Source organism: Pteropus alecto, unplaced genomic scaffold (genome assembly GCF_000325575.1).
Source record: "Pteropus alecto unplaced genomic scaffold, ASM32557v1 scaffold339, whole genome shotgun sequence".
In the NCBI taxonomy this organism is placed as follows: domain Eukaryota; kingdom Metazoa; phylum Chordata; class Mammalia; order Chiroptera; family Pteropodidae; genus Pteropus; species Pteropus alecto.
Window position 1 is genome coordinate 1,619,041 of NW_006442509.1, and position 14,391 is coordinate 1,633,431.

General features: G+C 55.7%; 1 protein-coding gene across 1 annotated transcript in view; it reads left to right on the top strand.

The window, feature by feature from the left end:
- DIP2A (disco interacting protein 2 homolog A) overlaps positions 1–14,391 on the top strand; it is a 73,879-nt gene that overhangs the window by 21,704 nt on the left and 37,784 nt on the right. Inside the window, exons 9-18 of the mRNA XM_025040318.1 lie at positions 2,104–2,195; positions 5,408–5,518; positions 6,617–6,740; positions 7,007–7,116; positions 7,465–7,567; positions 8,810–8,874; positions 9,124–9,217; positions 10,161–10,280; positions 11,643–11,757; positions 12,691–12,830. Coding sequence (XP_024896086.1) covers positions 2,104–2,195; positions 5,408–5,518; positions 6,617–6,740; positions 7,007–7,116; positions 7,465–7,567; positions 8,810–8,874; positions 9,124–9,217; positions 10,161–10,280; positions 11,643–11,757; positions 12,691–12,830 — 1,074 coding nt within the window. The remainder of the gene's footprint in view (positions 1–2,103; positions 2,196–5,407; positions 5,519–6,616; positions 6,741–7,006; positions 7,117–7,464; positions 7,568–8,809; positions 8,875–9,123; positions 9,218–10,160; positions 10,281–11,642; positions 11,758–12,690; positions 12,831–14,391) is intronic.

Here is a 14,391-nt window from a genome sequence, read left to right on the forward strand (position 1 = left end):
ATTCTTGACTGGAATATTTCCCTCTCTTTAAGGCCTTCTTTGATTTCTCTTAGTAACGTTTTTCCTTTGAGCACAGAGGGCTCGAGCATCTCCGTTGTCTGTGTTTATCATGGTGGGTGAGTGAACTCTTTCCACTCGCTGTTTGTGGAGAAGCAGCCGATTTTTTAGATGGTGACTCTGTATCCGACGATCTTGCTGACTTAGCTTGTTAACGAACAGTTTGTCCATGCGTCCTCTGGACGCCCGGCGCACAGTCACGTCCCCTGTGAACAGGGCTGACCTGACGGCATCACCTTGGCCTTTCCAACGCTTGGCCTTTGTCCCCTTTCCTTGCATCCCTGCACAAGCTAGAACGTCCGGCGCGCGTGGAGCGGTGGCCCCCTCGCCTCCCCTCAGGTCACCAGCCGTGTTTGCTGAAGTCCCTTTGTCCGATTAAGGAAGTCCTCTTAAGTTTGCTAAAAGTTTTCAGCATGGATCGGCATTGGGCATTGAACGGTATCTGATGCTTTTTCTTCTCTGTTGAGAGGATCATATGGTTTCTCTCCCCTCCCCCCATCAAATTCGTTATTTTGATGAATTGCTTCATTTGCAAGTGTTAAGCAGTCCTGGTTCCTAGAATAAGCCCTACTTGGCCATGACACCTGCGCTGTATCGCTAAGTGCAGTCACATCTGTCCCTCAGGGAGGCTGCTGCGACCCTCCGGGAGGGCTCGGCCCACTGGCAGCCTCCGTCCATGTGTCAAGTGCAGCTTCCGGGTCGAGGGTGCTGTGCCTGGACCTCCCCGACTCTCCAGGGTGGGACGGGCCTTGTGCTTCTGCTCGGCGCCGACCCCCTGTGACAGGTCTGCTCTGATCGCCCGTGGGGCCCGCGGACCTTGTCACAGCTGTGTCACCTGACAGTCTCCTGCTCGGCCTCACATGGTCCCTTCCCCCCTCACAAGTCTTACTCATGCCCGGGGTCTCTGCTGCTCCTCGAAGGCCCGCCTTCACTTTTGCGCTCTCCCTGTCCTGCATCTTAAGTCGACGTGCGTTCATAGCCGTCAGACGAGCGTTCCACCACCGTTTCCAAGTCGGCAGTCAGACTCCTTTCCTCGCTGGCTGGTCCCCTGGCTGCCATCCTGCGTTGGCCACTGTGACCTGTCCTCGGGGCCTGCAAGCTCCCCACGCACGTGTTCGTCCCCACAGCGGCTTGCGGGCGAGGAGGCCTTGGTTGCCGGTCTGTTCACAGTGTGCCTCGTCTTCGTTTTTGATGGTGGGCGTCCACCGCTCTCAGCTCTGAGGACACGTGCTGTGTTTGAGAAGTAAGACACTGGACCGTTGTTGCTCCCTGGATGTCAGTGTGTCTTTGCCCTGACTGCCTTTTTTAAAACATTTCTCTTTCTTTGGCTTGCATCTGTCCTGTTGTGCTATAGTTAGGTGGCTGTTCTTTGAAATTTGCCTGCTTGGGTCCATGAGGCCTCTTGAATCTGTGGAATGATGTCTCCTATCAGTTTTGGAAAAGTTACAGCCATGATCTGTTTTTTTAATTTCAATTTTTTATTTTTGTTATTTATAATATACACTATTATATTGTTGTAGTCAACATAAATAACATAACTAGGAAGCAGGAATAAGCAAAAAATGTTTACATAAATTGCATGGAGTTGAAAAGATGTAATGAACAACAGTAGCAGTTTATATAAAATTCGTAAATGAAATCTGTTGTTCAGATATGTAGTTAATGACATGAAAATGCATTCACAGAGCATCGTTAATTGAAAAAAGCAGGGTGAAGTATGATCTCACTTCCAGAAAATTACCTACACGTGTGTGTGTGCTGTATTTGCACATACATAACAGGAAGAATGCTGGCTGTTCTGTATTCTAAATTTCCTATAATAATATCCTGTGTTTCTGTGTGAACAAAAACAAATCTATAAGTTGCTTTTAAGAGAAAACCGTGATGTTTGCTATAGCATTGTACAGAACAGTTACTTGTTGGAAAGTCGTGATTTTCCAGGGATAGAGTAATGGGGTGCGTTACGGGTGGTATGACGCCTGCGTTAAAATGTAAATTATTAATCTCTTAAATTCTACATTGCTTAGTATTTTTATTTTATTTTAGGCAAACTTTGGAGTCGGAGTTTAAAACTAGCTTACACTCTACTTAATAGACTGACTAGTAAGAGTGAACCACCACTTAAACCTGGAGACAGAGTAAGTAACTAGAATGCACCTTCCCCGGAGTGAGCAGAGATGGAGACCCTGCAGCTCTGCTGCGCTGACGTCGGTGTCTGCCAGCCGGTCAGGCGCACGGTGTCAGTGCGAGTCAGCATGGAGAGCGTTGAGTGGAAGGTTCATGGTGATGGAAGGTGATCGTGTTTTATTCTCCCTCATCGTTTATCCGCTGACTCTTCACCTTCTTTCCTCTTCGACTTCGTATATATTGATTTTAATAAAAGTATTAACATCAGATATTACTAAATGTTAAATTTCCAAAACTTTAAGTTTTATGAGGAAACACTGACCTTGCCTTGAAGTTCTGAGTGCTTTAGGTCCCTCTCTCCCTGTTCGTGTGGCCAGGCAGCCCTGCTCTGCTGCCAGCCCATCTCCTGCCTGTAGAGGAGGCTGGAGGCTTAGTTCCTCGTCCTGTGCTGCCCCGAACAGTCGGCAGTAGCTACACGAGGCTTTTTAAATTAACCAAAATTAAATAAAACAAAATATTTAGTACCTTAGCCGCACACGCCACATTTCAAGGGCTCGGTCGGCACGTGCGGTGCTGGCTACAGTACGTGCTGTCTTGGAAGGAGGTCAGTGGCATCGTGCGGAAGGTTCTGCTGGCCAGCACTGCTCTGGGCAGACTGAGCCAATGGGGGAGCCCAGGGCTGCCGGGAGGTCCAGGGCGGGAAGCAGGAGAACACCGTGATGGTGACCACGCCCCCCAGCAGACCCAGGGACGCCCCAGTGGACGGGGCTGCCTGGGGTCAGGTCGCCGAGCAGCGAGACTGAGCTGACAAGTGACAAAATTTCAGGCCCCCATCAGCACCTCGCTCTCAGTGTAAGTCGGAGGGAAACTTCCATGATAGGAGACAAGCAAAGGGCAAAGGAATGAGAGGGAGGAAAGAGGAGGCGGCGGGGTGGGCGGGAGAAGGAACGAGCAGACTTGGCGGAAAGCCAGATGCAGAAAACATTTTTAGAAAATGAGTAGTAATACTCCTAGAGATCAATGAGGAAGATATCGCTCCATCAATTAAGTGAAATACGCCAGTAGGACAGACCCAGAGATGGATGGGTGAAAAGAAAAATGGTGTGAGAATGAGACTTGACCCAGAAGGCCCGAGAGCTGACCAGCAGGAGTTCCAGGAAGAGAAAGGAGAAGAGGGGGTGGTGACATAGGGCAGGGCGCCGGGAGGGGTGCAGGGGAGGACCTGCACGTGGTGGCCCCACGCGGGGTGTGGGGGGGGGCAGGGTGGCAGGGCTCCTTGGTCAGGCTGGAAGGGGCCAGGGCTGAGGGCTTGGGCAGTGCCGAGGGCACCCGGCTTCACCTGTGCACTCTCCCGGGCCGGTGGATGTGAGGCTGGGATGCAGCATGTTCTCAGACACACAGGACCCAAGCTCGCTCCCTCAGGAAGTCCCAGAGCAGGTGCTTCAGCCAAGTCAGTGGGTGGGGCCCGGGCACCAGCCAGCAGCCCAGCCAGGCTCCGGAGGCGGAGGCCCCCGGGGGCGGGGAGCTGGTCAGTAGCTGGTAGAGCTTCTGAGCGCCTCTGACTGGTTGGTGATGGCCGGGTCTCTGTGGCATGCATGGGCCGCGCTCCACAGAGGCGGAGCGGTGGGGATGCCAGTAGCTGTCACCGTCAGCTGTTACCGTCAGCAGGGAAGGAGAGGTGCAGCTGGCTGTGAGCGTGTAAGCAGTGCGAGGGTGACACTTGGGCTGTGGTGCTCTGGTGGGCTCTAAGAACCCCTGATTGAGGTTGTGCTTCAAAGTGAATCTAAGAATCACTAATTTATTTTCCTGAAAAAAGTTCTTGCAAGGACAAGACTTTCAGAAATTTTCCTGACTTGAGAGAGAATCCAAGCTAATTATGATGATTGACAGGGTTTCAGTGAGTTCATGATCAGAGATGGGTGGCAGGTTCATCCTCTCGTGAGAATATGTTTGTGAAAGCGAACAAAAATTTGTTTTAACGAATTCTCTGAAACGTATTTTCCATACCAAACATCTCGTCTCAAGGCTGTAAGCCTCAATTCTGGGATGGCCGCTGTCAACAGCTTTCGAAGGAGAGCTTTGCCCGTTTCAACAAACTTGCTACAAGCTTGTTTACAGAATGAGTATCGATATACCTCAGATCTTGTCTTACGAAGTGCATGGTTATTCGGTGCCCACTGATTTTTGTCCAGGGGCCTTTGATAACGGCCTACTCAGATGCTGTTCTGACTCCTCACTGTGATCTCAGGCACACCAGTCACTCTGTCTGGGGCTCACCAAAATCTTATCCCATACAGAGCTCGTAATTTAACCAGCTTATTATAAGAAATGGAAATTGGAAGGGGTGAAAGAAGAGGGATAAAGGCTAAATATTCATCTACAACAAGAAGTAAAATTGGTACCTAAATATGTTTTTTAAAAAAAGACAGCAGTGTGAGCATGATATTTAAAAGCATGAGAGTAAATAGCAAAAGGAAGGTATAAAATGTTTAAAGTGTTTGCCTTGGGGAGTGGGGAAGGGCAGGGCATGGGGGTATTACTTTTCATTAGTATATTTTGTCATTTTAAATTCTGCGTTTTATAAAGAATTTAATGAAAATAGAAATGTAAGATAAAATAAAACTTGTAATTTAACTGGCAGCCTGGTGAGCAGGTGGGCGGGGGAGGGGGGGTCCAGGGGGAGGGAGCCACTGCCGGGGCCCCAGGGAGCCGTGTACACCCGCCACCCCTCCCTGTGAACGAAGGTCTGTCAGCTGATGCTTCAGTGTTAGGACTTCTTTCAGAAGTGATTCTAGATAATAGCTTGATCCCTCGTCCACTTTTCATGGTGGCCTAGGTGTTTTTCACCTGGGCTAGTTGGTGGTGGGTGATGGCCCATCTCTTCCCTCCCAAGTTGCTGCTGCCCCGACAGTCAGAGTAGGCAGAGCTGGACCCACCCCACGGCTGGACCCGTGCCGGAGGCCTTCAAGCCAGCGGTTTTAAAACTGCTCTGTTGTATGTAGAGGGAGTAAAGGCCTCAACCTAAAAACTTTATTAAAAGTTACATGGTTGAGGAAATTTAAGGACCAAGAATTAGCCCCCAAATTTCATTTCTGAACTACATTTGAAAAACTGTAAGATAATCCAAAATGTCTCAATTCCATGTGATCAGTAACTATTCTAAGAGTTGGGACGACACAGTCATTCACAAGTAGACTTCATGGTTTTTTCTGTACCATTGTAGGTGGCGCTGGTGTTTCCAAATAATGACCCTGTGATGTTCATGGTTGCGTTTTACGGGTGTTTCCTGGCAGAGCTGGTCCCTGTGCCCATCGAAGTCCCGCTAACAAGAAAGGTAGCATGCTCGGGCCTGGACACAGGCTCGGGCCCCGTGAGCTTCGGCGGTGTCTTCTCCGTTCTCGGGAGCGGTCAGCAGATGCAGTCTGGCTGCAGATTCCCCTTTTTACGAATCACGTTGGTGAGAAGGGGCACTTAGAACAGCTGAGCTATTCCATCGCCTGTTTAAAACGATGAGCATCTTTTCCTCTAATGAGTAAAATTTGGGATTTGATAAGATTTTGTTAAATTTTTTCTCAAAACTTTGTTCATCGGTAATAAGGTTCATTTCTTGGGGATAAATAAAACGTTTCAGTAGTGTATCGCAGCTTGCCTCTCTGACAGTTTTCAGTCTGCGGGGTAGACATTTCCTTGCGTGTGTGTTCAGTTACACAGAACAAGCAGTTTCTGCTGCTGACAGATTGCGATGGTCAGGGCTTCTCACACGCTGGGAGCCACTGCATCTCACACGCAAAGAGCAGAGATCTGACTATTGAAAAAATGTTTCAGGAGCAGACTAGACATGTGTCTTAGAAAGACAGTATTCACTTGTCAACGTGCAGGTCGCCAGGAACAAATATTCAAAAATCTCAAAAGTAGAGTTTGCAAATAAAACCAGTACATCTAAACAGATTATATATGATGACAGATATTTGAATACACGGATTCTTAGAAAAAACTAGAAATTTGTCAAACTTACAAGAAGAAAATAGAACAAGTTTACTGAGGGACCCATAAAAGTGGACTTGACTAGGAGGAAACATGCATTTCCGTGTGGAAATAATTAGTGTTGCTCAAGGCCAGACCTCCCAGGTTAGTCTGTCAATTTCCAATGTAAATCAGTGGAAATTACAATGCTATTGTTTTTGGAGTTTATTAAAATGCTGCTAAATGTCATTTGCAAGAAAAAAGTGAGAAATTTGCCCTTTATCTGAACTTCAATTTTTTCTGCAAAAATATTTTTTAAATTTAAAAACAATTGTTTTATTCTCATGAAAACATAGTGTATAGGATTGGATTGTTCTAGAAGTCTTACGAGGAGTAAAAGAAGCACCGCGCTTTTCGCGCGTGGGCCCGCAGGGCGGCCCTGTGCTATGCGTCTCTCTGTCTCCCGCAGGACGCTGGCAGCCAGCAAGTGGGGTTTCTGCTGGGCAGCTGTGGTGTCGCCTTGGCCCTGACCACGGACGCCTGTCAGAAGGGCCTGCCCAAGGCGCAGACTGGGGAGGTGGCGGCCTTCAAAGGTGGGCCCCCGGCATGGGCAGCCACATCCTCCCTGATGCGGTGTCCCTAGCACTTCCCGGCGGTCAAGCCACCGAGGCCGAGGGCCTCCCAGGGTGTCGCAGCCGACCTGGCTCAGGTCTGGCCTCCACTGTCCAGCAGGTTCTTGGTGCAGGCCGAGTAGGATCAGGACTCGGCTGGGCTTGCGCCACATGTGGACGGCAGGCCCGGTGTGGGAGAGAGTGGGCTGACCGTGCCTCTGTCCTGTCCCTGCTCTGCGCCCTGGCAGGTTGGCCTCCCCTGGCCTGGCTGGTGATCGACGGGAAGCACCTGATGAAGCCACCCAAGGACTGGCAGCCACTGGCCCGGGAGGCAGGGCCCGCGACCGCCTACATCGAGGTGACCCCTGTCCCCCGCAGTGCGGAGCGGAGAGGCCCGTTTGTGCCTCCATCACGGGCTGAAGCTTCTCTCTCCGCTTCACCCCAGGAGTAGCAAGCGTCATGGCGACTCCCCAGGCCCTGCCGGGTTTCCCCCCAGCTGGTCCCCGCACTGGCTCCTGGGCTGCGGGCCCTCGGGAGGGAGCCTGCGCGCCGCTGCCCTCAGCGCCTGCCCGGGAGGCGCCCCCTCACCTGAGGGCTCACCCCGGGCAGACGGGAAGCGCACGGGGCGGGACACGCTGCCAGCTCCTCAAACCCGCCAGCCTCCAGAAACCTCACCTAACGGCCCTTTCTCCTTGACCTCTTTCAGTATAAAACCAGCAAAGAAGGCAGCACGGTGGGGGTCACGGTGTCCCATGCGTCCCTGCTGGCACAGTGCCGGGCTCTGACGCAGGCGTGCGGCTACTCGGAAGGTAAGGCGTGCGGGGGCGGTTCCAGCTGGATGGGGGCAGCCACTGCGGCTCTGCTCGAGCTGCATGAGGGTGTGGGCCACCTGGCGGCCCCGCCCAGGGCCCCGTGCTGCAAGTTCAGGTGTGCATCACTTCCCAGTGGGCATCCGCGTCCCTCCAGGTCGTGGGTGCAGGGCCGTTCCCCCCCCCGAGGCAGCGCTGAGGGACGGGCAGCACATCTGCAGCTAAAAAGTGGAATCGACATGTCGGGTACACGTCCCGTCGGGTACACGTCCCGTGTTCTGTACACCTGTGGTTGGGCCTTCAGCTGTCATGCGCACAGATGTACACGTGCACTCTGTGGTCACAGGTTAGCTCTTGGTGGCCCCCATTCCCTGTTAAATATCAGATGTTGAACTTACTCAAAAAAGCATACGAACGGACACATGGCAGTTTTCTCCCCATTACGATATTCGAACAAAACTCACAAGTACACCGGACGGCACGTTTAGGTGCTGCAGACACCGGTGTTTGGTGCTGGGTTGGGCGCGGCACAGCCGAAGACGGCAGCAGAGATCTGGAAGAGGCCTTTACGTCAGTCCAAGTGCCGGCATAGTTATTTAAAGTTACGTCTACCAGGTCGAGTCTCGCGGTTTTCTCTTTTGTCAGGCCGGGCCCAGCCTCACGCCTGGCTCCGGTGACCTGGGCTCCATAGCCTCCAGGGACCTGTGCGCAGCAGCACTCCCGGCACGTGCCCCACTCCTTGTTCCCGTCCTGCCTGCTGTGGGGCGCACTGGGGGGGGGCTCAGTCTCCTGTCTTGTGCCTGGAGCCCGGTCCCGCAGTCACGCCTCTAGGAGAGAAAGTGGGCAGGAGAGGCCTCTCTGAGGGACGTGACGTGAGCGGCACGTGCTGCTTCCTGAGGGTGCAGGGCGACGGCCTCGGGTGTGAGGAGTGGGGGCTCCCGTGACCGTCATCACCCCACGTCTCCTCGCACAGCGTCTTGGCCGCAGGTGATTTCTCAGGTTTTCAGATTGGTGGTCAGCATCGTTCTCTGTTGTAACCCCAAGGTGAATGGCCTTCTGCTTTATGTTTTCCCAGTAATTTGAATAGAAACCGAGGTTCCCGATGAACTAGTGCACGGCGTCGGGAAATGCTATGGGCTGCCAGAGTCTCACGTGTTTGACGCGCTGATCCCATTTTCTCTGAAAGTGCACGTCTTGTGCGGAGGCTCAGCCAGCGGTGTAACCTTCTCTGTCTGTTTTCAGCTGAGACGTTAACAAATGTGCTGGATTTCAAGAGGGATGCTGGCCTGTGGCATGGAGTGCTAACAGTGAGTGCTGGGCGCTAAGCGACCTGACCGTGGGGGCCAAGGGCTTCTAACGTTGATGTCAGTGCCCGCCCCCAGACCTGCTTCTCAGGTGCTGTGATTAACTACCCCCAAGCGAGCCGAGGCACTTGACCCACGTGTCTGAAGTGAAGCACTGTTGTGACAGGCGCGCGGCTGCCATCTGGCCTCTCGTGGTGGCTCGGTGCTCTGCCGTGCGCACGGCCGAGCCCTGAGCGTGTCTGTCTTCCGCAGAGCGTGCTGAACAGGATGCACGTGATCAGCATCCCATACGCGCTGATGAAGGTGAACCCGCTCTCCTGGATCCAGAAAGTGTGTTTGTACAAAGGTAAGGATTCGTCCTTCGTTGAAGAAGTCTCTCTGAATGAATCCATGGTGATTAGGGAAAATCAGAGCCCGGGTGCAGAACTGCAGATGGGGCTGATGGCCGGGTCTCAGGCGCATGCGAGGTGGTTCTGACTCGCCAGTGCTGGCCGCAGGCTGTGCAGCCCAACCCGTGTGCGCCAGGCCCAGAAGCCCGTGGCGGGGACCGTTCAGTGCCAGCTCTTTTCCACAAGCACCATGGGCTCCCGATTTTATTCTCTCGAAGTTTTCCTCACAGTCACACCAGAACACTAATTCCTAATACTTGAGATGGTTTTACTTTGAAGTCAGAGCTTTTCTAGCCACCAGCAGCAAAGCTGTTCAAAGCGACTGGCTGCCCTTGGGGCCTAGGCCTGCGGCCCTCTGCCTTCGGGCGGCCACCCTGCACGGCCCACGCGTCCCTCTGCCCTGGCGGAGCTGGAGGGCACCCTCACAAACCCGAGGCCAGTCGCCCTGCGTCGCCCTGGGTGCGGTGTTTGCGCGTCCACCGCACTGGTAGTGGTGTCCGTTACCAGCGTTTCTGAGTGCGGCCGTGGGGCGTGTCTTCAGTGAGGCCTCGAGGTGGTGGCCGCCTCTGTCCTGTTTCACAGAGGAAAACAAGCCTGGGGGCGTTGGCAGGAGCCGCCACAGCACGGAGGGGATGAAGGGCTGAGGCCGCGCTGGCCTCTAGGGGCTTCCGCGGCTCGGGGATGGACGGGTGAGCCGGGGCAGGGCGATGGGGAGCAGCGAGGCGGACTAGCCCAGAGGAGGGCGTTGCAGGCGGGGCCGAGCTCCTGGGTGTCAGACCTCCCAGTCGTTTCTCCTCCGCAGCTGGGGGGCGGGTTGGCTGTGTATGAGCTGGGTCCGAGTGTCCCCCGCACGTGCGGGTGGCGCCGCGCCACCCTCACACCGGTGCCCCTCCCCCGCAGCCGGGGCCGCGCTGGTGAAGTCCCGTGACATGCACTGGTCCCTCCTGGCTCAGCGGGCCCAGCGCGACGTCAGCCTCAGCTCGCTGCGCATGCTGCTCGTGGCCGACGGCGCCAACCCGTGTGAGTAACCCAGGCAGCTGGGCCGGGGGGCGGGAGGGGGGCCAGGGCCAAGGTGCAGTGTGGCGCGTGCGCGGTGACGCTGCCGCTAGCCCTGGGGCCGGATGGCATCCGCACACTTCATGCGTGGGTTTTGGCCACTTAGTTGGAAGCGATGTTAACATGGTTCAGAGAAGGCACTTACCTAAAAGAGTCAACTTTCTTAAGAAGTGACCAGAGCAGAGACACAGATGGAGAGCCCTGTCCTGCCTCCACGCTTTGGACTCCTGCCCCCCTGCCCTGTCCCCCACCTCGTCCTGGCAGGAGCACCCCCAGCGTGCCACTCTGCTTCCTGGCAGGGCCTGAGCATTACATCTTGGGGGGCCTCGAGGGACTCTGGGGGTTTCTGTGTGGCATAAAGCTGTTGACCAGGTAGGTGGGAGGAGAGATGATTGCATCGAAACTGCCCCCAACCAGAGGCTGGCCTGTCATCTGGTCCCCTGTCTGGTGTGGCCTAGCACCCTTGTTCTCCGGGAGAGCACCCCACCTTCTGGCATGCCAAGCCTGTGGTTCCTGCCATCCACACCTGAGCCCAGGAGGGTTTCCATCCTGCCTCCAGGACACTGTGGTGCCTGCCACTCACTCCTCCGTGCCTCCACCCACGCCCGCAGCCAGGCTGCTTGGCCACCTGCAGTCAAGTGGCAGGCCGTCAGCGGGCTCCCCTGCGGTTGGCAGCTCTGCTGCACCCACAGGCTCCGCCCTCCAAGCCAGCTCCCCACAGAGGACTGGGGTCTATGGGGCAGCCCTGGGGTCCTGGACAGGCAGCCCCTAGCCTCCTGGGAACTGAGTTTTCATGTTGGTGGTACCTCGGCCTGTGGCCAGGGCCGACATCAGGGGACACAGTAGAGGTCGCCCTGCAGGGAGACGTGCCAGGAGACGGCTGGGCAGGCACTTCTAGATGCAGGGTGCTCATAGGCACGGAGCCTCGTGATGTGCCAGGTCGGGCTCCATAAACACTCTTTGGTCATCTCTAACTCTGCAGACCTCAGGGACATGGGACAAGGCTGCATGTGGCAGATGGGCAGAGCTGGCCATGAGATAGGCCTCAGAACCAATGCAGGGGTTAAAAATGGGCCTGTGAGCAGTCTCCAGCGTGTTGCTTTCGTGGGAGCAGCTCCCACCCTCCGCACGAGGCCTTTGTTCCTGGTCTGTGACAGCGGCTTACATTACGTGGTTCAAACGTGACATGGAACAGGGTCAGCCTGTGCCGTTTCCGGGCCCGTCGCCGCAGTGTCCGTGCCCAGAGCTTGTCGGCCCAGCGTGTTGGCCGTGAGGTCCGGCCCCCTCGGCCAGAGTCACCCTCACGTCCCGCTCCGCTGCACGCAGGGTCCATATCCTCCTGTGACGCCTTCCTCAACGTCTTCCAGTCCCGAGGCCTGAGGCCAGAGGTCATCTGTCCTTGTGCCAGTTCTCCTGAGGCCCTCACGGTCGCCATCCGCAGGTAACCCAAGGCTTCGTGTCTGTAAACGTAACCGCCGCTCCTGCCACTTGGCTGCCGTGGCGCCAGGTGCCCACGCCGTGCCAGCATCCCAGGCTGTCAGCGCGTCCTGGGGAGAGGCGCCCACGGCCCACCCTTCCTGCCCAGCCACCTCTCGCCCGCCCGCGGCTCCTGTCCACAGCCGCCCGGCGCCATCCTGGGGCAGGGGGCAGCGTGCTCACAGTTGAGGGCACCAGAGCATTGCTGCTCGTCGTGTCCTGCGCCCCGTGCACGTCTCCGAACAGCACGCACTTTCCCACGCGCAGGTAGTAAGGGACCCTGAGGTGCGGGCCGCACAGCGTTAAAGCGGCAGCGTCACCCTTCACTAGCAGTAGAGTGGTCCCCGGCCCGGGGGGGCCACCGACCTGTGCCCCTCAGCGTCGCGATTCCCACCAGCGCAGAACCACTACTCCCAGGCCTCGGCGCCGCCCTCGCGCCCCTGCACTCAGGACTTGGGGCAGAGCTGCGGGCAGTGCCAGGGGACTGGGCCGGGGTCGGGGGCTGCAGACACGGTTCCTCCCTGCATGCGGCCACGCCGCCACGTGTCCCTGGAGTGGGCTGCTTTGGGACTCCTCGCCTGTCATTCTGCTTACCCGGCTGCCTGGGGCTCCTGGTGAGTCCCCAAGACCGGCAGGTGGAAGCGAGTCACCTTTATGACCTTGGAAGTCACCTCGCTTCACTTTCTGTTGTCCCAGGCCCACTGGGTGAAGGGAGGAGGGTCGAGGTCCCACCGTAGAAGATGGCGTGGGCAGGGGAGCCACGGTCTCTCTAGGAACGCAGGCACCACTGCAGTCCCGCAGCTGGTGTCCTCGCAGTGTGCCGCAGAGCAGGCCAGGTGGCGTGGGACCCCCTCCTGGGGGCTCGTCCCTCATCAGCCAGTCCGCCTCTGTTCCCCAGGCCACCCGAGCTGGGAGGCCCTCCTCCGAGAAAAGCCATGCTGTCGATGACCGGCCTCAGCTACGGCGTGGTCAGGGTCGATGCCGGGGAGAAGCTGTCGGTCCTCACTGTTCAGGACGTCGGCCAGGTGATGCCTGGAGGTAAGGGTGCACCTGTAGCTGATGACCACGGCAGTCACAGCTGCCCGGTTCCGCAGGCACCTGCAAACACAGCGAATGATTTCTCAAAACTGTTTCTCTGTGGAAATTGGGATTTTAATTTATGGTATTTTTTCAATTTTTTGTTGTATGTTGTATAAGTTTAATGTTGAATTAAGGAACAAGAGTACGTTTATGGCCTGCGAACCCGACTTCTGGTTCCAGTGTTTGGGGACATGGTGACAGCAGTCACCGCTACCGGGCAGTTTCCGCACCTCCCCGTGCCATGTCAGGCGTTAGGGGCGTGACTTGAGGCTCGCAGCACTTCCTGTGGGCTCTAGGAATGTCATGTGATTTCCGGAGATCTCCCTGCCACTTCCATGGCCGTGCAGCGGGGAAAGCGTGCCGGCTCGTCTCCCTGCAGTCCGGCGAGTGCGTCCACAGAGGTGACAGCTGTGAGTGGGGCACGCTCCATTTGTGCTGCTCCAAGGTCGCCCCTCACAGCTCCGCCGCTGCCCCAGCTCCCCTCCAAGCCCTGCTGTCCCTTCCGGGGGTCTAGGTGGCTATGCTGACCCAGGCTGGTGACCTACAGAGGCAGGTTCTGCCTCTCAGCCAGTCACACGACCCTGCTGCTGCTGTGCCTGCATTCCAGGCTCTGGGGTCTGCCATCCGCCTCCGCAGGTGGCCGTGCGCACAGGACGGAGCCGCTATGCCAGGCGCTCCGGGGGACAGCCCACGGCACGGCGCCCGACCTGCAGGGGAGGAGAGCAGGGACCCTCAGGGCAAGACCGGAGCTCAGGTTTCGTTCCAAAAAGTTAAGCTGGAGCGACGCGAAATGTATTTCTGTGCCTGTAATTCCACGACGAACACGGAAGTGATGGTTCTGTAGTAACCTGACCACAAGGATGGACCATTTCACAAAGAGCAAAGATGGGGAGTCTTCCTTATTTTCGGTAGTTATAAGGAGAGCACAGTGACTCTTTAAGAGGTTGGTGAAATGTAATCGTGATTTTTCAGAATGAAAAAATAAGGGACTTATATAGCAGTGTTTGTTATTTGCTAGTAAGAAGTGGACCAGATGGGTTGCGTGCACAGTGTTCCCCTTGGGGGGTGTGTGTGCACAGTGCTCCTCTGGGTGAGTGTTAGGGCAGTTAAAGAGCCGATTGACTTGGTGACAGTTGATGGTGACTTGCTTTGAGCAGAGGTACAACCTCCACTGTGTTAGCCCCACAGGGGTTGTGTTGGCCACCGTAAGAGGTAGATTTTGGCCTTTCGTGCCTTTTTGTGATGTAAATTAGGGTCTCTGTCATGATCCGGGATGCTTGCACGCATGTGGGAGTGGGTGTGAGCTGAGGGCCGCTTGCACGGGGAGACAGAGTGCCACCTCCTTTAGTCGGCTGTCCCAGCGGTCTCTCTGCTGAGGCTTTGACCCATTTGTGGACAAACAGAAGTCAGTGGCTGAACACACCGTGTGCCTTCTCCTTGCTTCCCGTCTTCGGAGATGAGAATATGCTAGAAAAACTCAAGAAGGTGTGAAGAAAGGGCGAGGTCTAGGGGACCGAGT